General features: G+C 40.5%; 2 protein-coding genes across 2 annotated transcripts; one reads left to right on the top strand and one right to left on the bottom strand.

Annotated features, from left to right (window-relative positions):
* Positions 1–655: 655 nt before the first annotated feature.
* On the bottom strand, positions 656–1603 carry LOC308265049 (olfactory receptor 2V2; the record flags this gene model as incomplete). The annotated part of the gene is made up of 1 exon (XM_080698673.1): positions 656–1603. One exon carries the CDS (start codon positions 1601–1603, stop codon positions 656–658), a length of 948 nt encoding a protein of 315 aa, XP_080554799.1.
* Positions 1604–24234: 22631 nt separating this feature from the next.
* LOC308265240 (olfactory receptor 2V1) lies at positions 24235–25182 on the top strand (the record flags this gene model as incomplete). The annotated part of the gene is made up of 1 exon (XM_080698837.1): positions 24235–25182. The coding sequence occupies one exon, from the start codon at positions 24235–24237 to the stop codon at positions 25180–25182; it is 948 nt and encodes a 315-aa protein (XP_080554963.1).
* Between the last annotated feature and the right edge of the window lie 254 nt (positions 25183–25436).

Raw genomic sequence — 25436 nt, 5'->3', positions numbered from 1 at the left:
AGACATTATATAAATAAAGGCAAGTGATATCTACATAAACAAATAGGGCACGCAGCAAGATGCCAGACATACAATGAACTCTGAATAAATAGCATATGTTAGTAAGAACAGTGAGAAAGTTCACCTCAGAGGGGTTATTTGTTAATAATATTAATTGCAACTTTAAACAATAACTGATAAAAATCCCAATGCCCTATTTCTGAACAATGCTTGATTTTATGAAGTCCTCCATTCTGTAAAAGACTGAAGAAAAAAATGATGGTTTTTCTTTTCTTTTCTTTTTTTTTGGTGGGTCTGGGGATGGAATCCAGGGGCATTTGACCTCCGAGATACATCCCCTGCCCTATTTTTTATTCTTTATTTGAAACAGGGTCTCATTAAGTTGCAGAGAGTCTCACTAAGTAGCTGAGGCTGTCCGTGAACCACGACCCTCCAGTCTCGGCCTCCCGAATGCTGGGATTACAAGTGTGTGCCACCACGCCCGGCTAAAATGATGGTTTTTCAACAGAAACAGAGAGTAATGGTTGAAATATAAAAAGACCTTCCTAAGCCTATTGGTGTCATGACTCTCATTATTAGTGATAAAACTGAGGTCCACAGAATCTGAGTTCCACACAGCCAGGAGGTGCAGAGCCAGGCATCGGTGCCCTGGTATTCAGAGCTGGCTGCCAGTCCTACAGCGGTCCAGCCCCTTCCTCAGTGCCCCCATCACCTCCCGGTTCCTCAAGCTATAAATGAGGGGGTTGAGCATAGGAGTGAGGACCGTGTAGAAGATAGAGACCACTTTGTCGTGGCTAGGGGTCCGATACTGCCTTGGCCTGAGGTAGATGAACATGGCTGCCCCATAGAAAAGAGAGACAGCTGTCAGATGGGAGGAGCAGGTGGCCAGAGCCTTTTTACGGGCCTGGGCAGAATGCATACGGAACACTGCCCCCAGGATGCGAGCATAGGAGGCCACAATGATGGATAAGGGAAAGAGCAACATAAAGACACAGCAAACAAATATTACCTTTTCAAAAAGGGATGTGTCTACACAGGCCAGCTTCAATACAGATAGCAGCTCGCAGAAGAAGTGGTTCACTTCCCTGAGGCTGCAATAGGGAAAGGTCATTACTACCACCATCTGGATCAAGCCATCTATTATCCCAAAGGTCCAGGAGCTCCCAGCAATCTGGAGACAGACCCTCTGTCTCATGAGGACAGAATAACGAAGTGGGTAGCTAATGGCCACATAGCGGTCATAAGCCATGAGTCCAAGCAACAGCCCCTCTGATCCCACCAGAGAGACAAAAAGTCCAATTTGTGTACCACAGCCCACAAAGGAGATGGACTTCCTCCCAGACAGGAAGTTGACAGCCATTTTTGGCACATTGGTGCAGACCAACATGAGGTCCATGAGGGAGAGCTGACTGAGGAAGAAGTACATGGGCGTATGAAGTCGAGGATCTATGTAGATGAGGAAGATAAGAAGAACATTTCCACAGAGGGCCACTGTGAAGACTATCATGACCACGGAGAAAAGGACAAGATCAGCTGGACTGTGGGAGAAGATGCCCAGGAGGATAAAGTCCTCTGTGGATGTTTGGTTGAACCCTATCTTCATGGCTTAGTTGTTCCTGGTCACCTGAAAAGAAAATATATTAAATTGACTGGCATTTATTTTCTTCCCACTCTCCTTCCTTCCTTCCTTCCTTCCTTCCTTCCTTCCTTCCTTCCTTCCTCTTTCTCATAGAGTGCTGGCAATGAAACCCAGGCCTCATTCATGTTAGAAAAGTGCTGTATGCTTACGTCTCATCCCTTGACTGACTGACAAGTCTTTCTTTTTTTTAAAAAAATATACTTTTAAGCTGGGCATGGTGGCACATGCATGTAATCCCAGTACCTGGGAGGCTGAGACAGGAGTATTATAGGTTCAAGGACAGCCTTAACAAGTAGTGGAGATTCTCATCAACCTATCAAGACCCTGTTTCAAAATAAAAATCAAATAGGGCTGGGGGTGTAGCTTGGACGTAGAATGCCCTTGGGTTTAATCCCCAGTACCAAAAAAAAAGAAAAAAATACTTTAATTGACACATTATAATTATATGTCAGAGCGTGAGGTTCCAAGTGGTACATACATGCACACAGCACTTGGTTTATTGAACTCTGCATTCTGCTGTGTTTACTCAGCTATTTTGTTTGTATCATCAGACTTCAATGAAGTAAGTTTGGGGACATAAAAGGGGACAATACTTCATATTCCCATGACACAGCAATAGGAACTCTCCTAGCTCACAGAATCAAACTACTATTAGAAGTGAATACAGGGCCGTGTATCTGCATGTTTGTATCATTATGAAGAAGTATAGAAATAAAGTTAGCTTATGTGTCATAGGATTTTTGGACAAAATCCTTACCATATGACATAAGTTTTTATCTGGGATCTCAAGGATTTGGTAAACTGCAACAGGGCCTGGATAGATTCATTCCAAAGATAATTTATATGTGTTCTAGAAAGAAAAGAGACTGGTGCATGAGTCGGTCTTTAGTCTCTATGTTTTTGTATGCTAATCACTTTGTAGTATTTAAAATGTGGATAAAGGAAGAGCTCCTTCAGTGCCTCACATGAGAAAGGGCTAGATATAATTGGATGTTGTCATCACTGATCATATTAGAGGAAACTGGAAAGTAACAGGATTGCATGCACTATCAGGCATTTTTGTAGTTCCACAAGTAGCACAGCAGTGCAGTACTTTTTTTTAAAATTTCTTTTGGTCATGTAACATATAGCTCCATGTAACATATAGCTCCAAAATTTAGCAGCTTAAAATACATCAGGATCATAAACACTTACCTCACGGTGGGCCAGGAATCTGGATACAGCCTAGCTCTGTGCTATACCCTTACATCTCATTCTTTGACTGACAGCCAATTCTTTCTTTTTTTAAAAAAAACATACTTTTAAGCTGGGCGTGGTGGCACATGCATGTAATCCCAGTACTTGGGAGGCTGAGACAGGAGTATTATAGGTTAGAGGACAGTCTTAATAAACAGTGAGATTCTTATCAACCTATCAAAACCCTGTTTCAAAATAAAAATAAAATAGGGCTGGGTTTGTTGCTTGGAGATAGAAGGGTATGAACCTCTAGTATAAAGTTCTTCCATGAGGTTACATCAAGTGGTTGGCTAGTACACTCCTTTTGAGGTATTAGAGGGAGAGGTTCCACTCCACATAACTCAGATGGTAGTCAGAAGGTTTTGTTCCCTCCTCATAGGGCCCTTCACAGGATGGACTGATTTCTCCCAGGGAGAATGATCCATGAGAAGGCTCAGCTACAGTCCCTAGATGGAAGCTGAAGTCTCTCATAACCTAAAGTTGGAAGTGACATCCCATTAGCTCTGCTGCTTTCTGTTCTTCAGACCCGAGTCACTAAATCCAGGCTGCCCTCAAGGGGAGAGGACCACACAAGGCCATGAGTACCAGGAAGTGGAGATCAATGGGGATCTTAGAGGTCACTTACCACATCTGTTGATGTTCCAGTCTCAAGTCCTGATTGCTGATATAAATAAACTGAACTTTGATGAATTGTAGCAAGTAATCTTGCCATATGAGACAGATGGTGATGTGCAGGGAGCCTAGAAAACTAAGAATCAAATATTTTGAGTTTAACAGTCTATCTTTAGTCTGCTGAGTAGAGGCAGGATCTTTGCTTTAGTCTAGTGACAGGCAGTACATAATCAGTAAATATCATGCCCAACTTTTGCATCCTACGGTACTCATATCCATGACTTTATTTAGCCTCATAGTGATCTTTCAATGTAGACAGAGCGGCTGTTAAAATAGACCCCATTTAGCCAGGCACATGCCTGTAATCCCAGTACTTGGGAGCCAGAGACAGGAGTATCGTAGGTTCATGGGCAGCCTCAGCAAGTAATGAGATTCTCATCAACCTAGCAAGACCCTGTTTAAAAAAAAATTGGGCTGGGAGTTGTAGTTTGGAGGTAGAATGCCCCTGAGTTCAATAGTTCAATCCTCAGCAACACACACACACACACACACACACACACACACACACACCGCGATTCTCTTACAAATGAGGAAACCGAGGAGTTGGCTGGAGTGCCTTAGTTTAGGAAATGTAGAACTAAGGATTTCAAATCAATCTAACTTTTGGATATTTCAAATTATATTAAGCTATTTCTGGGGAAAATATACTAAGGAGGACAAGCTAACTTATGTTGGAGAAATTCTTTATTAAAATTTTCCAATTCACGTTTCTCTAATTCTTGGATCACCCAGCAGCCTTCTGATTTATAACTGGAGTCTTAAAAATTGAAGATATTTTTATTAAGTTCAGTACTGGTTTTCTGTGAGATATAGCTCTCATAAGCAAGGAACACATTATCATCTGTGATTATTAAATTCCTACCTCATGAGTTGGTTGTTGTGAATGGGATTCTCCAAGCCTAGATGAAAATTAAAATTACATTTCTGACTTTGCAGAACTCAGGAAAAGCACTCAGGATGATCATGGGGCTGAGGTGCAAGTTTGTCCCCAGATAATCATCTCTCTGCCCTTCTGGGCATCTCTCCAAACAACACCCAAATTTCTGTTAGATATCAAGCACCCCCACCCCCAACCTCAGCTCAGTCCCAAACTCCAATTCCTTGCAAAATATATACAATTGCATTTTTTTTACTGGCACCTTGAACTGAAAGCACTAAGCTATAATTCTTACCTGCACAACCCAGAAAGCAATATCTCCTCCTCTCATCTTATTTTGTTAAAATGACACCTTAATCTCTGAATTATCAAGCTCAAAATGGCCTACAGTAGGTCCTCCATGTGCATCAATTCCAATCACTTTACAGGTTCCATTGATTTGCTCTAATTAAGACTCTTGCATCTTAGATCTGGCTCTCGATCTGCATCCCTCTTGTCACCACTGAAATTCAGGTATTTACAAATGACAAGGATAATCTCTGAAAATGGATGATAAGTGAATTTATAAGTCATTTGTGTGCTGGTATGTTCAGGTCTACCTTGCCTTACTGCAAGGATGAACTAAGGAAGCTCTACCATACATACTCTGTGTGCAAATCTAGGTAACTTCCTTGTCTAGGATGGGACTGCCCACACCCATAAGCATGTCCTGACTCATGCTCAAGAAGATGTGCCTAGGTGTCCTTGCCACCACCAACTCACAGGTATGGTACTGAGGGAGATTTCTACAGGAGCAGTTCATCATTCCCGTGGCTGTAAAGTACCATTTTGGCCTTATTGGCCCCAGGCTCAACCAACTAAACGGAACAAACAAACTTCTTCTGTGCGGAGGAGCTCTAGTCTTAGGCCCAGTAGTAGAGATGCTTGGCTGCATGCATGCCCCTCCCTCCCTTCCTTCCTTCCTTCCTCCCTCCCTCCCTTCCTTCCTTCCTTCCTTCCTTCCTTCCTTCCTTCCATTCATACAGTGGATTGAGCCCAGAGGCATTCTACCTCTGAGCTATGCTCTCAGCTTTTTTTAGTTTTTGTTTGGAAACAGGGTCTTGCTAGGTTGCTGAGTCTCACTAAGTTGCTGAGGTTGTTGTCGAACTTGCAGTTCTCCTGTTTCAGCCTCCCAAGTACTGAAATTACAGGCATGTGCCACCATGCCCAGCTGCATGCACTTTCAAAGAATTTTTCTGGGGCTGGGAATGTAGCTTAGTGGTAGAGAATTTGCATAGAATATTCGAGAACCCTGGGTTCAATCTCCAGTATGGCTTAAAAAATGTTAGCCAGATGTTGTGATGTACGCTTGTAATTTTAGTACTTGCAAGACTGGAGGATCACAGGTTTGGGGCCAGCCTCAGCAACTTAATGAGTCCTTATTTCAAATAAAAAATAAAATAGGGCTGGGGGTATAGTTCAAGGGTAGAACCCCACTGAGTCTAATCCCCAGTACCACAAAAAAGTCTGGAGCCTTGTTCTGCCTCTGTCTTGTCTTCCTTCACAAATTTTACCCTGCTCCTTCTTACCAGCAATGCTTACAGCACACCCACATAATGAGTGTCTCTCCCTAAAAAAGGCTTTTCTTTGCATAAATAGAAAATACAATAGATAGAAAGCCAGGAAGGGCTTCTGAAGGCCTGGGTCCAAGACTCAGTTCCATCAACACTCCAAGTCCAACACTCTGGGCGTCTGCAGATGCGGCTGTATCCCCTGTATCTCAGAGGAAGGGAAGACAGTCATGCCTCCTCTGTCACTCTGAGACTCTGATGAGAGAGAGAGTTTGTGTGGAACTTTCTGGGAAAGGTCTGCAATTGTAAGTTGTACTACAATACTGCGTGGCTCACTAAGTACATTTCTCTCCTGATCCTGGGCAGCTCCCTTGAACGTAGATTCTTATTTGCACTGCGTGTCCAATATCTTCCCTGAATATCCAGTGGACTTGTTCTACCTAGAGTGGCCACACAGAGTCCTTGCTCCCCCCTGGAGCAACACCCATCCGCACTCTCATCCTGTCTCAGCTAATGGCAGATCGTCACACGGGTTATTCTTGAGTGTCCTTCTCTCATACATATGTTACTACCAACCCAAACTCCTGCTGCCTCTCCTTCTACAGCCTCTCCGCTCCTGACCACTTCTCATGCTGCCAGCTCTCCTCTGGCTGCACCATTGTGATTGCTTCTCTGGATGACAGGCATGGCCCCTCTTTCACAACTCACAGCCAGCAGCTGCCTCCTGACTCACTCCTGTTCACCTCCCCAGTCTATTGACAAATAGTGCTGGAGTGAACCTACTTGCAAGAATGAAAGCCAAAGTGATTGCGTAGTAAAAGTGAGACTTTCATCAGTGGGACTCTATCACCCGGTGTCTCCTTTCCTTCTGCTCTCTTGGAAGCCCCTCCACTCCAGTGTCACTGGCGGACACGAGGCTTCTTTCAGAGTGCAGGCAGACACGGCCTTGGCAGCCTTGATGCTCACTGCTTCCTTCTCACACAAAACTCCAACCAGATGTGCTTCGCCTGGTTACTCACCTTCTCCCCACACCCACAGTGGAGCCTTCCCTCATCATCCTTGTAGAGCTGAAATCCTTCTCCACCCTAATTTCTTCCATGCCATTTGTTCCTCATAGCGAGCAAACCCAGTGCGTGTTATATTTTATTTGTATTGATTTGGTGTCCGCTTTCTTGACTAGAACCTGCGCTCTCTGGTGCCACTTTGACTTGGTGGGCTCTCAGGCTCCAAGAACAGTGCCTGGTGTGTATGTTCTCAGTAAATATTTGTGAATAAATTTCTGTGAATAAATATATCTCAGCGAATAAATAATCATTACATTATGCAAAAATATCCGTGCACGACAAAGCCTCTGCTCTCTAACGTCAGGCTTCTGTGTTGGGTGTTTATTCAGTGACTTTGTTTTTCTTCCTAGAAATAGCAACATAAAAGAAGCCTTCTTTCCTCTGCAGGATTCTTTGGGGACAGGATAATTCTTCTTTTCCTGAACTCTCACCTTCACTTTTGACGTGACCTTTGTCTTGCTGCTGTAGACCATTCCTCAAAACCCCAGGATCCACAGCTTAGCACAATTCAGATAGAGGAAAGAGGAAAAGAAAAGGTTAATTAGAAGTTAAGAAGAAAAAAGAGGTAGATCAAAGGAAGAGGATTACAAGAACGAGTGTGGAGAGGCATAATACTAGAGGGTGAACGATTCAACTCTCTCTGCCCCTAAAAAAACCCCAAACCCAAAAACAAAGGCAGACAATAGGAGGAAGAGGATGTGTTGAGACAGAAATAGAAATGGGAAAATCAGCCCCAAATCAGCAATATGAACCACAAGGAAAAGAGAAGGAGGTGTGTGTGTGTGTGTGTGTGTGTGTGTGTGTGTGTACGCATGTGACAGGAAAAAAGATACTCATCTTTTGGTTGAACTCCTGCAGGAAAAAAAATTCAGCAGAGGCACCCCATGGAGGAGTTTCTAACACCAAAACAATCCCATTGCCTTTTCCTGTGTTTGCATTTTCTAGGTGAGAGGGGAAAGGAAATAGCTCCCCCAGTCCTGAGCAATTTCCTTAGCCCCCACCAACTACTCAGTCAGGCTGTGGATATCCATGGTACCCTTGTCTTACCTGGGAAATGTCTAGTTCAGGCCTAGAGGCTCAGATAGACACCAGCCCTTTCTCACAAAAAGAAAAAAAAATCAAAGAAATGATGAATGTTTCAGATGATATATATGCTAATTGCCCTGATCTGATCATTACATGCTGTATACATATATTAAAATATATTTTTTCCCAAGCTGGTCATGATGGTGCACGCTTGTAATCCCAGCATTTGGGAGGCTGAGAGAGGAGGATCACGGTTCGAAGACAGCCTCAGCTACTACTTAGTGAGGCCCTTTGCAACTCAGTGAGACCCTGTTTCAAAATAAAGAATAAAAAATAGGGTTGGGAGTATAACTCAGAGGTAGTATGCCCCTGGGTTCCATCCTTAGTAGTACAAAATAAATAAATACACACACACACACACACACATATGTATATATACTGGTATATGTATATATATGCATTTGAATATATTTGTGTATACACACACACACACCTATATATACAATTTTAAAAGGGTAAGAATGGGGAGGGATAAAGCATATGTAGTCAAGGAGGTGGTGATGGGAAGAGCCAGCCTCTATGTTTCTCAGGTTGCCACAGATGCAGGTGCACCTTCCACAATGCACTTGCGTCTCACCTGAGCTGTAGATCTTTCTCTTGCTGTCTACACAAGTATTTAACACAAAGACTGAGTAAGACGATGATGCTGTCGACTCTCATGGGAGCCCATGAACTCCAGCTCTGGATCAGGAGCTCCCAAGCTTACAATTAAAGGGGCCCAAGGCAGGAGCTTGGGGACAAGGCCAGGAGCAGAGCCAGTGGAGTCCAAGTGGGGAGACCCATTGGGAAGAGCCATAGAGCCAGCTATGGATAGAAATCTGGGGAAAGTTTCTTGGAGCTCTACCCCAGGACCCCATGTTTACAGAGGGAAGACACCATGGTGACTGTAGACCACAGATGGTGCATAGAAAATTATGAAGAACACACTGACCTTGATGTCATAAGTCCCAGCTTGAGATAGCCAGACATAATGGCGCACACTTGTAATCCCCGCGCTTGGGAGGCTAAGACAGGAGGATCGCTCGGATTTGAAGCCAGCCTCAGCTGGCTTAAGAGACCCTGTTTACAAATAAAATATAAAATAGGTCTGGGAGTATAGCCCAGAGGTAGAAGTTCCATTCCCAGTACCACCAAAAAAAAAAAAAAAAAAAAAAAAAAAAAAAAAAGCTTGAGATAGTGGCCTTAGAAAGCATCTACATGACAAATATACATGACAAATTTTTGAATTCTTGATGATTGATGTACTTTGTTCCTCTCTGGTCAATGTAAAATGTTCTAGCTTCTCAATATCAGAATTCTATATGCACCAGTTCTGCATTCTCCTATATCCACAAGCTGCCTGGAACATTCATATTAGTGTCTCCATAGAGGTTTCTAACCTAAATTCAACTTGTCCTTTTATATGCCAGAGGACAACTCTAAATCCCTACTGCTAAGATTGGACAAGAAAGGTGAACCACAGGAAAGGACTGCCAGACACGAAGGATAAACTAACCACAGCTGACAGAAAGGAATGCCCAACAACCCACACATTGAGGGTTAAAATGCATAGGTCACAAACTGTTCTTCTCATACCTCTGAACCGACTCTCTATAGAGGAGGTGACAGACAGAATGCCTGACCTTAATACCTGAAACCCATCAATGCCACCATAGCAGTGGGCAGAAGGAGCCCCAGAGTAACCACAACTCAGTATTGAGGATCTACAGGTAGAACAACAGTAGAGTGATAGTAGATGCAGTTTTCATGGTTAGTATCAAGGGTGGTATCAAGGGTGGGTGGTGACTGGACTCACCTCTTTTGGCAGTGATCCAGAGCAGCACTTTTAAACAATGTAAGTTAACAAACTGTTCCAGCATGGGAAGCTAGCTGTGCCTGGCTACAGGAACTTATATGGCAAGAAAATCGATTTGCAGGAAGCCTGAGACCTTGCAGACCACTCCGGTGGAGCCAGGAGTGGAACCTACTATCAGACACTATCAGACAGACAGATGGGAGGGAACTGCAGTCTGCAGTTTGAGGAGACATTGTAAGGTCTCCAGGGATCCCCATGGGATACCAACTAATGGTGCCAGGAACATATATCTCAGCCTACCAAGTTGCAGGGTCCGAAAGCATTGAACTTGCACCTGACTGTGTTTGGCTGCCACAAACACCAGCACCCAAACCCAGCAAGAGCCCCCGTGGAAGTGTAGCCACTCAAGACAGGGGTAGTGTTCCTTAGAAGACAGTTTGTTCAAAACCAAAAGCACAGTCAACAGTATACAGAAGACATTACAACAATACAACATAAACATCCAACAATTATGGGATAATACAAAACATCCTAACTTATGGATAAAAGGTATTGAAGAAAGGATAAATGCACAGACCAAGGGTATCCATAATTTCTTTAGAGAAATAATTTCAGAGAATTTTCCAAACATAGAAGTAGACTTGGGCATCCACATGAAGGAGACAAACTGAACACCAATAAGACAAGCTTAAAAAAAAAAAAAAGAACCTCCCCAGCTGGGCATGGTGGTGCATGCTTGTAATTCCAGCACTGGGATTGGGGAGGCTGAGACCAGAGGATCACGATTCACAGATGGCCTCAGTTACTTAGTGAGGCTCTCCCAAACTTATTGAGACCCCATTTCAAAATAAAGAATACAAAATAGGGCAGGGGGTGCAGGGAGTGTAGCTTAGAGGTTGAATGCCCCTGGGTTCCACCCCCAGACCTGCAAAAAAGAACCTCCCCATGCCATGTAATAATCAAAATGACTAACAGAGGGGCAAGGAAAAAATCTTAATAGCAGTGAAAACAAAAGAACAGGTGATATTCAAGGGCAAAACAATAAAAATTACTCCAGACTTCACAACCCAAGTCATAAATGCCAGGAGGGACTGGTATGGAGTACTCCAAACTCTGGAAGAAAACAACTTCCAACTAAGACTGCAATACCAACAAAGATATCATTCAAAATTGATGGAGAAATAAAAACATTCCAAGATAAGCAGAAACTTAAAAAATTCATGACTACCAAACCAGCACTAGAGAAAAACTTTAAGAAATAAACCACAAAGAAAAAAAAAAAAAAGAAGCAAATTTCAGAACCAGAGAAGAGGTAAATTATGTCAGGTGGGCAACTAAGCAAAGGGGAAATAACACTACATCAAATAGAATATATAACACAAAGTGAAAGGAAAAAATAATATTTCAATAATAACACTTAATGTCAAGGGCTGGACTCCCAAATTAAAAGACATAGACTGGTAATGTGGGTTAAAAAATACAGTCCAACTAAGCCAGACGTGGTGGCTTACACTTGTAATCCCAGGATTTGGGAAGTGAAGACAGGAGGATCTTGAATTGTGGACAGTCTCACTTACTTAGTGAGGCCCTTTGCAACTCAGTGAGATCCTGTTTCAGGATAAAGAATAAAAAATAGGCTGGGGTGTAGCTTGGAGGTAGAATGCCCTTGGGATTCATCCTCAGTACTGCAAACAAACAAACAAACAAACAAACAAACAAACAAACAAACAAACACAGTCCAACTATATGCTGCTTTCAAGAAACTCACCTTACAGCCAAAGATATCCAGAGGCTAAAGTGAAAAGATTGAGCCAGGTGTGGTGGCGCACGCTTGTAATCCCCACGCTTGGGAGGCAGAGACAGGAGGATCATGCAGGTTCGAAGCCAGCCGTGCGCGCTGGCTTAGGAGACCCTGTTTCAAAATAAAAATGTAAAAATAGGTCTGGGAGTGTAGCCCAGAGGTAGAAGGGCTTTTAGGAACCCTAGTACCACAAAAAAAGAAAGAAAGAAAGAAAGAAAGAAAGAAAGGAAGAAAGAAAGGATGGAAAAAGATATACTATGCAAATGGAGACTGAAAACAAGCAAGGGTTTCAACACTGATATCTAATAAAACAAACTTAAAGCTAAAACACATCAGAAGAGACAAAGCAGATCACTTCTTATTAATAAAAGGAACAATCCAGCAAGAAGATATAATGATAGTAAAAATGTACACCCCAAATGTAGGTGTACCCACATCTGTAAAACAAACTCTTCAGGACATCAAGTCTTGTATAGACACAAATATAATAATATTGGGAAACTTCAACACACTACTGACACCACTAGATTAATTTTAAGACAAAAGATGAATAAAGACTCTTCAGACCTAAAGAAACTATAAACCAAATGGACCTATAGATATATACAAAATATTTTAACCAGCAACAGCTGAATACACATTCTTCTCAGCTGCCCATGGAACCTTCTCCAAAATAGACTATATTCTGGGCCACATAGAAAGTACCAACAAATTCAAAAGATTTTTTTTCAGATCACAACAAAATGAAAGTAGAAATCAACAACAGGAAGACAAAAAAATTACATAAATACATGAAGATTGAATGATACACTCTTGAATGAGAAAGGAATCAGAACAAAAATAAGGAGAGAAATAAAAAGAATTCTGGAATTAAATGAAAATAGAGACATGACATACCAAAATCTATGGGACACTTTGAAGGCAGTGTTTAAGAGGAAAATTTATAGCAGTGAGCGCCCACATAAGAAGAACAAAAAGGCACCAAATAAGTAACCTAATGACATAACTCAAGGACTAGAAAAACAGGAACATTCTAATTGTAAAGCAGCAGAAGTCAAGAAATATTTAAAATCAAAGCAAAAATAAATAAAAGAATAAAAAACAATATAAAGGATTAACAAAACAAAAAGTTAGCTATTTTAAAATATTGATAAACTTCTAGCCAAACTAACCAAAAGAAAGAGAGAATCAACCCAAATTATTAAAATCAGAAATGAATAAAGGAGACATCACCACAGGCAGTGAGGAAAATTCAGAGGATCATCAGAAACTATTTTGAAAATTTATATTCTAATAAACTGGAAAATATGGAAGAAATTGACAGATTTCTAAACACATATAACCCACCTAAATTGAACCAAGAGGGTATAGAAAACCCAAACTGACCAATAGCAAGCAAAGAAATAGCAGTAATAAAAATTCTGCCATCAAAGAAAAGTCTAGGTCCAGACATGTTTCCAGTTGAATTCTACAAAACTTTTAGAGATGAACTAAACTCAATATTTCACAAGTTATTCCATGAAATCAAAAAAGATGGAATTCTTCCAAACTCTTTCTATGAGGCCAGTATCACATTAATACCAAGACCAAATAAAAGTATCTCAAGAAAAAAAAATACAAACCAGTATCATTGATGAATTCAGATGCAAAAATTCTAAATAAAAAACTAGTTATGTGGGCCGGGCGTGGTGGCGCACGCTTGTAATCCCCGCCGCGCTTGGGAGGCGGAGACAGGAGGATCGCGCAGGTTCGAAGCCAGCCGCGCTGACGTAAGAGACCCTGTTTCAAAAATATAAAATAGGTCTGGGAGTGTAGCCCAGAGTTAGAAGGGCTTCCAGGAACCCCAGTACCACCAAAAAAAAAAAAAAAAACAAAAAAAAAACTAGTTATGTGCATTCAAAACTACATCAAGAAAATTGTTGACTATGAATAAGTTGTTTCATCCCAAGAAAGCAAGTCTGCTTCTAATATGCAAATTAATACATGTTATTCACCACATAAATAGCACTAAGAACAAAAATCACCTGAACTATCAATGGATGCTGAAAAAGCATTTTACAAAATCCAACACTTATTTATGTTAAAATATTGTATAAAATTGGAATAGAAGAAATGTATCTCAACATTATTAAGACAATATACAATAAACCCCAAACCAACATCATACTAAATGGGATAAAACTGCAGGAATACCCTCTAAAATCAGGAACAAGACAAGGATGCCCGCTATCACCATTCCTTTTCAATATAGTCCTCAAGACTCTTGCCAGAGCAATAAGACAAGAGAAGGACATCAAAGTAATTAAAATAAAAATGAAGAATTAAAATTATCTTTATTTGCTGATGACATGATCCTATATCTAGAAGACCCAAAAAACTCAAACTACTACTGGAGCTGATTAACCAATTCAGTAAAGTAGCGGGTTACAAAATCAACCTAAAGAAATCAGTAGCTTTTCTATTTGCCAACCATGAATCCACAGAGAAAGAAAAAAAAAAAAAAAGAAAACAATTCCATTCACAATAACTTCAAAACCAATAAAATACTTAGGAATAAACCTAACAAAAGGGGCAAAAGACCTCTACAATAAAAATTATAAAATACTAAAGAAAGAAATTAAGGATGACCTTGGAAGATGGAAAGATCTCTCTTGCTCTTGGATAGGCAGAATAAGTATCACCAATATGGCCATTCTACTAAAACTTATTTACAGAATCAATACAATCCCTATCAAAATACCAATGCTAGTCTTCATAGACCTAGAAAATCAGTCATAAATTTCATAGAATAACCAAAGCAAAGCTCAGCAATAAGAACCATGCAGGAGGCATCACAATTTCTGAATTGAAATTATACTACAGAGCTTTAGTAATTAAAACACCATGGTATTATCATGAAAACAGTCACGCAGATCAATGGAACAGAATATAAGATATAGAAAAAATCCACACACTTAGAATCAATTGATCTTCAGCAAAGGAGCCAAATACACACGCTAGCGATAAGACAGACTTTCCAATAAATGATACTGGAAAAACTGGCTATTCATTGTTGAAAAATGGAACTAAACCCTTACCTCTGACCCTGAACAGAATCAACTTGAGATGGATCAAAGACATGGAAGTTAGATCAGAGATTATGAATCTATTAGAGGAGGCCATAGGTTCAAACACTCCAGCATTCAGGCACAGGTAGTAACTTCCTCAGCAAAACCTCCAAAGCTCAGGAAATTAAAACAAGAATTAACAAGTGGGATGGAATCAAACTAAAAAGTTTCTGCTCATCAAGGAATTTATGAAAAGTTTAAAAAGAAAGCCTACATAATGGGAGAAGATCTTTACTAGCAATTTCTCTGACTGAGGGCTAATATCTAGCATATACAAAGAACTTAAAAGGCTTCACACTAGAAAAATAAATATTCCAATCAAGAAATGGGCAACTGAATTTAATAGGCACCTCAAAAATAATGGATACAAATAAACCAATATATACATGAAAAATCTTCAACATCATTAGCAATCAGGGAGATGCAAATCAAAACTACACTGAGAGTTTCTAACCTCAATCAAAATGGCAAGCACAAAGAAGTCAAATAACAATAAATGTTGATAGGGATGTGGGGGAATAGGAATTCTTTACACTGTTGGTGGGATTGCAAACTAGATCAGCTGCTATGGAGCTCAGTGTGGGGAATCCTTAGAAAACTAGAAATGGGTCCACCATATGATCCACCATAATTTTAGTTCCTCTTTTCCTATTTGTGTCTTTTCAATTTATTTTTCTTGCCTTAGTGCTCTGGCTAGAGTCTCAAGTACCATATTGAAAAGGAGTGGTAGCTGGGCGTGATGTCATATGCTTGTAATCCTAGCATTCAGGAAGCTGAGACCAGAGGATCGTGGTTTGCGGACATCCTCAGCTACTTAGTGAGGTCCTCTGCAACTTAGTGAGACCCTGTTTCAAAAATAAAGAATACAGCCAGGGTGATGGCACTCGCTTGTAATCCACATGCTTGGGAGGCAGAGACAGGAGGATCGTGAAGCCAGCCTCTCTGGCTTAAGAGACCCTGTTTCCAAATAAAAATATAAAAAAATCGGTGTCCTGGAGTGTAGCCGGAGGTAGAAGGGTTTCCAGGAACCCCAGTATGACCAAAAAAAAAAAAAAAAAAAAGAATACAAAGGGTAGGGTGTATAGCTTGGAGGTAGAATGCCCCTGGGTTCCATCCCCAGACCCAACCAAAAAAAAAAAAAAAAGAAAAGAAGTAGTGATAGTAGGCATCCTTATTTTGATATTAAAGGGAATTCTCACTAACTTCTCCCTTTGGTAAGGTGTTAGGTTTGGGTTTAATGTATATTGTATTTATTATGTTGATGTAAGTTCATTCTATTCCAATTTTTCTGGAATGTTTTGAATAAGAATGGCTATTGAATTTTGTCAAATGCTTTTTCAGCATCTATTGAAATTATTTTGTGATTTTTGTCTTTAGTTTTACTTATGTGGTGAATTACATGTATGTGTTTGCATATTTTTTGTAGCACTGAGAGTGAAACTCAGGGGCTTTTCTACCTGCAGGATATACTCCCAGACCTATTTTATACTTCACTTGGAAACAGGGTCTCACTGAGTTGCTGAGAGCCTCACTAAGTAGCTGAGGCTGGCTTTGAACCTGTGTGATCCTCCTGTCTCAGCCTTCCAAGTGCTGGGATTACAGGCATGTTCCACCACGCCTGGCCTTATTTGCATATGTTTAACAAGCTTTGCATCCCTGCCTGGGATGAAACCAAATTGACCATGGAGTGCAATTTCTTGTTATAGTTTTGAATGTGTCACTGGTATTTTGCTTAGAATTTTTGCATCTATGTTCATTGAGGATATTGGGCTTTGACTTTATTTTCTTGAAGTATTTTTACTCAGTTTTGGTATTAAGATGATACTGGATTCATAGGAGTTTGGTAGAATTCCATCTCTATTTCATGGAATAATTTGTAAAAAAAATTGGGTTTAGTTATTCTGTAAAGGTTTTGTAGAATTCAGCTAGGAATCCATCTGGATCTGGACTTTTCTTCGATAGAAGCCATTTTATTGTTATTTCTTTCTCTTTGCTTGCTATTGGTTGCTTTAGTTTTTCTTTCTTTCTTTTTCTTTTTTTTTTTTTTTTTGCAGTACTGGGAATGAAACCCAGGGGCATTCTACCTTTAAGCAACACCCCCAGCCCTATTTTTTATTTTTTATTTTGAATCAGGGTGTCACTAAATTTTGGAGGGCCTCACTAAGTAGATGGGGCTAGCTGAGAACCTGTGATTCTCCTGTCACAATTTCCCAAGTACTGGGATTATAAGTGTACACGACCACATCTGGCTGATTCATTCTTTCTTTGATTAGGTTAGCTAAGGGTTTATCAATTTTGTTTATCTTTTTAAAAATAGCCTTTTGTTCTGTTGATCTTTAGTATTATTTTTTGTTATCCATTTTATTGATCCTGCTCTGATTTTAATTATATTCTTCATTCTAGTGCTTTTGGAATTAGTTCATTCCTGTTTTTTTTTCAAGTGCCTTGAGGTGTGTCATCAGGTTGTTTATTTGGTTACTTTCAGTTCCTCTTATGTGGGCACTAAAACTATAAGTTTTTCTCTTAAAACCACCTTTAAAATAGTCTATAGATTTTCATATGTTTTGTCTCTATTTTTGTTCAATTCTACAAATTCTTTTGTTTTCTCCCTCATTTCTCCATGAGCCAGTCCTCATTCAAAAGTACATCATTCAGCCGGGCGTGGTGGCACACGCTTGTAATCCCCGTGCTTGGGAGGCGGAGACAGGAGGATCGTGCAGGTTCAAAGCCAGCCACGTGTGCTGGCTTAGGAGACCCTGTTTCCAAATTAAAAAGTATATATAAAATAGGTCTGGGAGTGTAGCCCGGAGGTATAAGGGCTTCCAGGAACCCCAGTACCACCAAAAATAAAAAAAATACATCATTCAATCTCTATATATTTATTTATTTTTTTGAATATTCCTCCTGTTAATTTCTATTTTCATTTCATTCCATTATCATCTGAAAAGATGCAAATAATTATTCTACATGTTTTTAGTTTGGTAGTACTTGCTGTGTGGCCAAGAATATGGTCTAATTTGGAGATGCTTCCATGAGCAGTTGAGAAGAATATGTATTCAGCTGTTGTTGGATACAATATTCTTTATATCTATTAGGTTTACTTGGTTTATTTAGGGCCTCAGTTTCTTTACTGATATTTTATTTCTTATATAATTTCTCTGACTTCATTTCTAAGTTCTTTGATCATATCAATAATAAAAATTCTGAATTCTCCTGGTATTTTCTGCAGCTCTGTATTGGTGAACTCCATTGTGGAGTTGTGGGAGTTTATTTTTTTCCTTGTTGGTCTTTTTTCTCATGTTTTAAAGATTTTTGGTTTGTATCTCTTTTGTTTTGGCATCTTCTTCTTATTTGTATTCGAATCCTATACCTATTCACTGTCAGGTACTCAGTGAGGTCCTTTGCAACTCAGTGAGATCCTGTTTCAAAATAAAAAACAAAAAGTTAGGGGGTGTAGTTCAGGGGTAGAATGTCCCTGGTCCCATCCTCAGCACCAACAACACCAAACAACAACACCTAGTATGCCTAAAATTGACTTGCTAAGTAGACATTCTCTTACTATTTTATCTTCCTTTCTCTACTCTCTGATTTTCCTTTCTGTCCTTCTCAGCCTTTCCTCTGTGGACACTTGAGTTTCCAGCTATAATTCCTGAAAGCAGGATCAGAGAAGGGAGTGCACACCAAAAAAACACTGCAACAAAGGTATCTAAATGAGAAAACAAATAAAACTGGTGATTGGCCATATGGCAAATGGATTATAAGTATTCTCACCAGTTAGAAAAGATCTTTGCTTCTATAGGACATAAAGCCAAAACTTTATAATATTTTGATGAGAATGTTGATTTTCCAACTTAAGACACTTTTGAGAGTGAAACACAATGCTACTCATGATTACAGAGGGATGACAGCCATGGTGACTGTACACCACAGGACGGTGCACAGCAAATTATGAAGATACACTAACCTTGATGTCATGAGCACCAGCTCCCACGGCACCATCTGACTCGTAAATATGGCGCTGCCTTTCCCTCCTACTAAGTTATAAACTCCTCAGGGCCAGGATTATATTTGGTGCCCACTTTTGAATCAAGCAGAATATCTCACCCAGTTCTCTCCTTATCACAAGCCATTTACAGACAGACTGACCTCACAAGGACAGGTGAAGGACAAGTGTGGACTGTGGCTAAAGGGCAGACCCAGGAGGGCAGCCACAAGTGGAGACCCCAAGAGGGCCCTGGGGAAACACAGGGGAAGAATGGGAATGGGGGTCCTAGGGTAGAGCTACAAGAAACGTTTCCCACATTTCTTTCCATAGTTGCCCCTGTGGCTCTTCCCAATGGGTCTCCTCACTTGGACCTCACTAGCTGTGCTCCCAGCCTTGTCCCCAAGCTCCCTCCTTGGCCCCTTTAATTGTAAGCTTGGGAGCTCCTGATCCAGAGCTGGAGTTCATGGGCTCCCCTGGGAATTAATAGCATTACCTTCTTCACTTATCTCTGTGTTAAGTACTTGTGTGGGCGGCAAGCTCAGGCGAGAGGCAAGTGCATGTGGAAGGTGTGCATGCATCTGTGGGTGACCTGGGAAGCAGAGGCTGGCTTCGGCTCTGTCTTCCCACCACCACCTCCTTTTCTACATCTTTTTCTTTTTTCCCCTTTTGCTGAGAGGAGGTTATTGTCTGAGCCCCACTGTCTGGACTAGAGGATCCACAGGCTGAGGGTGATGTGGGTATACACAGCCTGGCTGAGGAAGTGGTAGGGGGCTGAGGAAGATCAGAGCAAGAAAATAGCTATTCTCTGTCCCTTTTCAACCTGTAAGTAAAAATACGGAGAATAGAATCATTCTAATGCTAGAAACTCCTTCATAGGGTATTGTTGCTGAATTTTTTTTTTCCTACAGGAGACCCATCCAAAGGTGAGTGAGTGAGTGTATTTTTATGTCACTTCTCTTTCTTTCTTGAAGTTCCATGGTACTGGATTTCACTTTCTTTTTCTTCTTTCTCTTCCTTTCCTTTTTCTTTCTTTTCTTTTCTTTTCTTCTTCTTCTTTTTTTTTTTTTACTGGAGATTGAACTCTGGGACATCCTACCTCTGAGCTACACCCCCAGGCCTATTTTATTTTTAATTTTAAATAAGGTCTCATTAAGTTACCACATGCTAACCTTGAACCTGCAATCCTCCTATCTCAGCCTCCCAAGTACTAGAATTAAAGGTATGCACCCCCATGTCCAGCACGTATTTGTAATATTTCTCTTTCTTTGTTACTGTGAATTGAACCCAATATCTATCTATGAGCTATACCATCAGTCCTTTTTATTTTTTATAGTTTTTGTTTTTGTGGTACTGGGGATTGAACCCAGGGACCTTCTACCTCTGAGCTACAGTCCCAGTTCTATTTTTCTTTTTTAATTTTTGAAACAGGATCTCACTAGGTTGATGAGAGTCTTAGTACTTGCTAAATATATCCCTGAACCTGTGATTCTCCTGTCTCAGCCTCCCAAGTACTAGGATTACAAGCATGTGCCACCATGCCTGGCCCATTTTTAAAAAATGTATTTTGAATAGGTCTCACTAAGTTGCTGAAGCTGGTGTTAAACCTCTGATCCTCCTTTCTCAGTCTTCCAAGTACTAGGATTACAGATGTGCATCACAACACATAGATTTGTTCTAGGCACTTATTAGCATTTCTCTTTCCTCTTATTATCTATATCAGTATTTTCTTTTCTTTTTATTAATTTCGTGTGTGTATGTGTGCACTCGCGAGTGTGTTAATAGGGATTGAACCTAGGGAATTCTACCTCTGAAAAACACTCCCAGCTCTATTTTATTTTGAAAAAGATCACTAAATTACCACAGGCTGGCCTTGAACCTGTGATACTCCTCAGCCTCCCAAGTACTAGGATTACAGGTGTGTGCCATTACGCCGAGTACATATTTGCAAATTTTAATTTATTTTATTTTTTGTGGTACTAAGTATGGATTGAACCCAAGGACATTCTAAACTGTATTTCTAGCTTTTATTCATTCATTTATTATTATTATTATTATTATTATTATTATTATTATTATTATTATTTTTGGTGGTACTAGGGGTGGAACCCAGAGGCTTTCTACTTCTGGGCTATACTACCAGACCCATTTTATATTTTATTTGGAAACAGGGTCTCACTAAGTAGCCGAGACTGGCTTTGAACCTATGCGATCCTCCTGTCTCAGCCTCCCAAGCTCAGGGATTACAAGCGTGCGCCACCACGCCTGGCTTATTTATTATTTTGAAACAAGGTTTTTTTTGGTGTGGTACTGGGGTTCCTAGAAACCCTTGTATCTCTGGGTTACACTCCCACACCTATTTTATACTTTTCATTTGGAAACAGGGTCTCTTAAACCAGCTAGGCTGGCTTTGAACCTGTGTGATACTCCTGTCTCCACCTCCCAAGTGCGGGGATTACAAGCGTGCGCCACCACGCCTGGCTGAAACAAGGTTTTGCTAAATTGCTGAGACTGGCCTTGAACCTGTGATCCCTCTGTCTTAGTCTCCTAAATACTGGGATTACAGGCATGTACCACAGTGTCTAGCTTTGTTTCTTCATTTCTAGGTGTTTATCAGCATTTCTCTTTCCTCTTATTGTTTGTCTTTTATTCCTTTTATTTACTTTTTTTTTTCTACTAGAGTTTAAACCCAGGGACATTCTACCTCCAAACTGCACTCCCAAATCTTTTTTATTGTTTTGTTTTTAAATTGGGTTTCTCTAAGTTTCTTAGGGCCTCACTAAGTTGCTGAGGTTGGCCTTGAACTTTTGATCCTTCTGACTCAGTCTCTGAAGTGGGATTTTAAGTATGTGCCATTATGCCCAGCTAGTTTGGCTTCTATTCTTACAGAGATAGGTTCACTCTAGTTTTATGTGTCAATAGACTGGGGTGGAGGAAAAGTGTGAATTTAGGATGCAAGTCCAGTTAGGGTTATTTGCTCTCATCCATGGGAGTGATTATGATGGTGTGAGTAGGTAGGAACTATCAGGGGAGAAAAGTGTCCAGGGATGGATCTATTTTGGAAGAAGAGCCAGCAATGATTTGTATTGGTTGGTATGTGTGTTTGAGGGAAGGAGAAGAGTCAAGGATGACTTAGAGGATGTGACTTAGGCACCTGACAGATCTACTATTAACTGAGCTGGGAAGAAAGTAAGGATAGGTATTTCTCCAGGAGAGAATAAGCTCTGTCCAATGAGCTCTTTAATTTAGGGAGGACAAACTCGTTGGACACCTAAGGAGAGGTGTTAAGTATGACAATCTGAGCTCACGGGAATAATTCAGAATGGGGAGAAAAATGCAATTAATCAAACCTATAGTGTTGTCATAAAAGAGGATAGGGGGAGAAAGGACAGTGGGGCGTGCATGTTCTTCAGGATACATGTGGCTGAGTGCCTCCATGTCCTGTTAGTTAGACTGGCATTCTCAGCACAAAGGATTAATTTCTGCTGTGAGGGCTAGGAAAGTCCTGGGTTGTTCTGTTGATGGGTTGAGAATGAAGCCAATATGGCTAAGAGGGTTCTTTAAGGCTGTGAGAACAGTGATTTGCTTCTATAGAAATCCCCATTATCATTATACCTGACTGTTGCTGTTTGGAAGGACACCTGGGAACATCTTTTTGGACACAAGTCAGGACATGCTCTGTTATGTAGGAAAACAAATCATGCAGCTAACTCCCTCATCACTGATCTTGCCTGCCCCATCCTGATTTAGGAAATTACCTTTGTTCTTTGCACAGGGAGTGTGGTGTTCTGTGCAAATGACTCCCTTCATCTTTGCAGTGAGGTAAGGTAGACATATAAATACACCAATATACGAATGTGCCAGTGATGCAGCTATAATCCATTTGTAAATAACCTCCTTACATTATTCTAAATACTTGAGGAAATACTTGTAGAGTACTTGTACGTTCTAATACTTGTAGAAAATACTATTTAATACATTAATATTGTCCCACATTAAAAAAATCAAATAATGAACTCCTACTACATTCAGGTCAAGAACAGGATATTCTGAAATATGAGGAAGAATTTTCTGCTTTCAGAAAAATAGAAGTTGGAGTCACATATCACTTTATCATGAATTATTTTATCCAGTTAAAACATACCTATTGAGGCCATACCATGTGCTTGGCATCTTTCTAAGGGCTTCTAGATGTCCCCATGACCAGTAAATGATGCTTATATGGTAGTAGGATGATACAGGCAGTACAGGTACAAAATTGTAAGATTGTATATGGTCAGATGGCATAAGTATCATGAAGAAAGCTAAACTAACATAGGGGATTGAGAATCCAAAATACTTAGAGTTTTAATATGCCTTTTCATTCTTGAAAGTTGGCACTTGAATAAAGATATGAAGCAGATGAAAGACAGAAGCCCAGGAAAATATAATGCCATAGAGGAAAACAAACAAAGGTGGGAATATGTTAAGTTTGTCTGAGGAAATTCGCAAAAGCACAGTGAGCAAAAGGGGAATGGTAAGAGATGAGCTCAGAAGTCCTGGTGTGTGTGTGTGTGTGTGTGTGTGTGTGTGTGTGTGTGTATGTGTGTTGTGTGTGTGTGTGTGTGTGTGTGTGTGATTGTGATGGAGGGCCTTGCTTGCTGCTACAAGGGTTTGGACTTTATTTACTTTATTTAGAGTAATTTGGCAAGTCATTGACATTCTTTCTCCAGCATTTTTAGATAATATGATTTATATTTTAGTGGAATCACACAAACTTTTGTGAGAATTGACGCAAGAGGTTTAAGGATAGAAGCTGGGAGTCTAGGGAGGAGGATATAATAGGTATAATAATTCAGTAATTCAGTTGAGAGAGGATGATGGCTTGAACCATGGTAGTTGCAGCGGGGATAGTAAGAGATAATTAGATTTAGAGAAATCCTGAATCTACAGCCAAGAGGTTTTCTGATGGTTTGAATCTATAAATGAATGAAAATGATTCTAATATTTTTGGACTGAACAAAATAAATACTAAGAAACATCCCAAGTCTCCATTATTTTCCCTTATTATCATATACAAATTAGCTCTTAGGCAAAAATACTTCAAGTTCTGTTAAAAGTATTTTACCAAGTCCATGTGCTTGCAGCTAAAGAGAGCCAGTACTATGTGGCAAAGCCAAAATTTTGCCTGCTGAAGAACTGTTCCATAGTCCTGTGACATAAAAAATTCAGTTTCTATTGTTTTTTTACTATAGTTACAAATACAGCCATGTAATCAAATTCTATGAACTGCAGAGATTCTATCATCTGTGTCATTGGAACATAAAAGCACATTCTCATGCATGTCACAAAGCATAAACTGTGGGATTACAAAAGATATATCTCAAATATTACTTAATTTCTGAATTTTTGTCTACATTTTCAGGTGACTGTGAGTGACTAAACCATGGGAATATGGTTGAACCAATCATCTATAGATGGATTTATCCTCTTGGGCATCTTTTCCCATAGCCAGATCGACCTTATCCTTTTCTCTCTAGTTATGGTGGTCTTCACAGTGGCCCTCTGTGGGAATGTTCTTCTTATCTTCCTCATCTACATAGATCCTCGACTTCATACGCCCATGTACTTCTTCCTCAGTCAGCTCTCCCTCATGGACCTCATGTTGGTCTGTAATATTGTGCCAAAAATGGCTGTCAACTTCCTGTCTGGGAGGAAGTCCATCTCCTTTGCGGGCTGTGGTACACAAATTGGATTTTTTGTCTCTCTGGTGGGATCAGAGGGGCTGTTGCTTGGACTCATGGCTTATGACCGCTATGTGGCTATTAGCCACCCACTTCGTTATCCTGTCCTCATGAGTCAGAGGGTCTGTCTCCAGATTGCTGGGAGCTCCTGGGCTTTTGGGATACTCGATGGAGTGATTCAGATGGTGGCAGCCATGAGCTTACCCTACTGTGGTTCAAGGAGTGTGAATCACTTCTTCTGTGAGGTGCCGGCTTTATTGAAACTGGCTTGTGTGGATACTTCCCTTTTTGATACCCTGCTGTTTGCTTGCTGTATCTTCATGTTGCTTCTCCCCTTCTCCATCATTGTGGCCTCCTATGCTCGCATCCTGGGGGCGGTGCTCCGTATGCATTCTGCTCAGGCTCGTAAAAAGGCTCTGGCCACCTGCTCCTCCCATCTGACAGCTGTCTCTCTTTTCTATGGGGCAGCCATGTTCATCTACCTCAGGCCAAGGCAGTATCGGACCCCTAGCCACGACAAAGTGGTCTCTATCTTCTACACGGTCCTCACTCCTATGCTCAACCCCCTCATTTATAGCTTGAGGAACCGGGAGGTGATGGGGGCACTGAGGAAGGGGCTGGACCGCTGTAGGACTGGTGGCAAGCACTGAAGAGCCAAGGTCTTGTGCCTGCTGGTGCTACCTTGTGGCTGTATAACATCAGTAAATCACCCCTTGTGAATGTGTTTTCTCATTAATAAATAAGAATCATAACACTTGTCTTACCTCACAGAGTTTTTTTTTTGTAGGAATCACTACATGTAAATCTAAAGTCTCATAGAGGAGTAATGCATTATTATTATTGATATCATTGGTTGCTTATAACTTTGATCTAAATTTGTTCTATTTCTTAAATCTTGGCAATA

Source organism: Muscardinus avellanarius (assembly GCF_963383645.1).
Source record: "Muscardinus avellanarius genome assembly, chromosome: 7".
NCBI classification, from domain to species: domain Eukaryota; kingdom Metazoa; phylum Chordata; class Mammalia; order Rodentia; family Gliridae; genus Muscardinus; species Muscardinus avellanarius.
The sequence above is the reverse complement of the archived record's forward strand: the minus strand, read 5'-3'. Positions and strand labels throughout refer to the sequence as shown.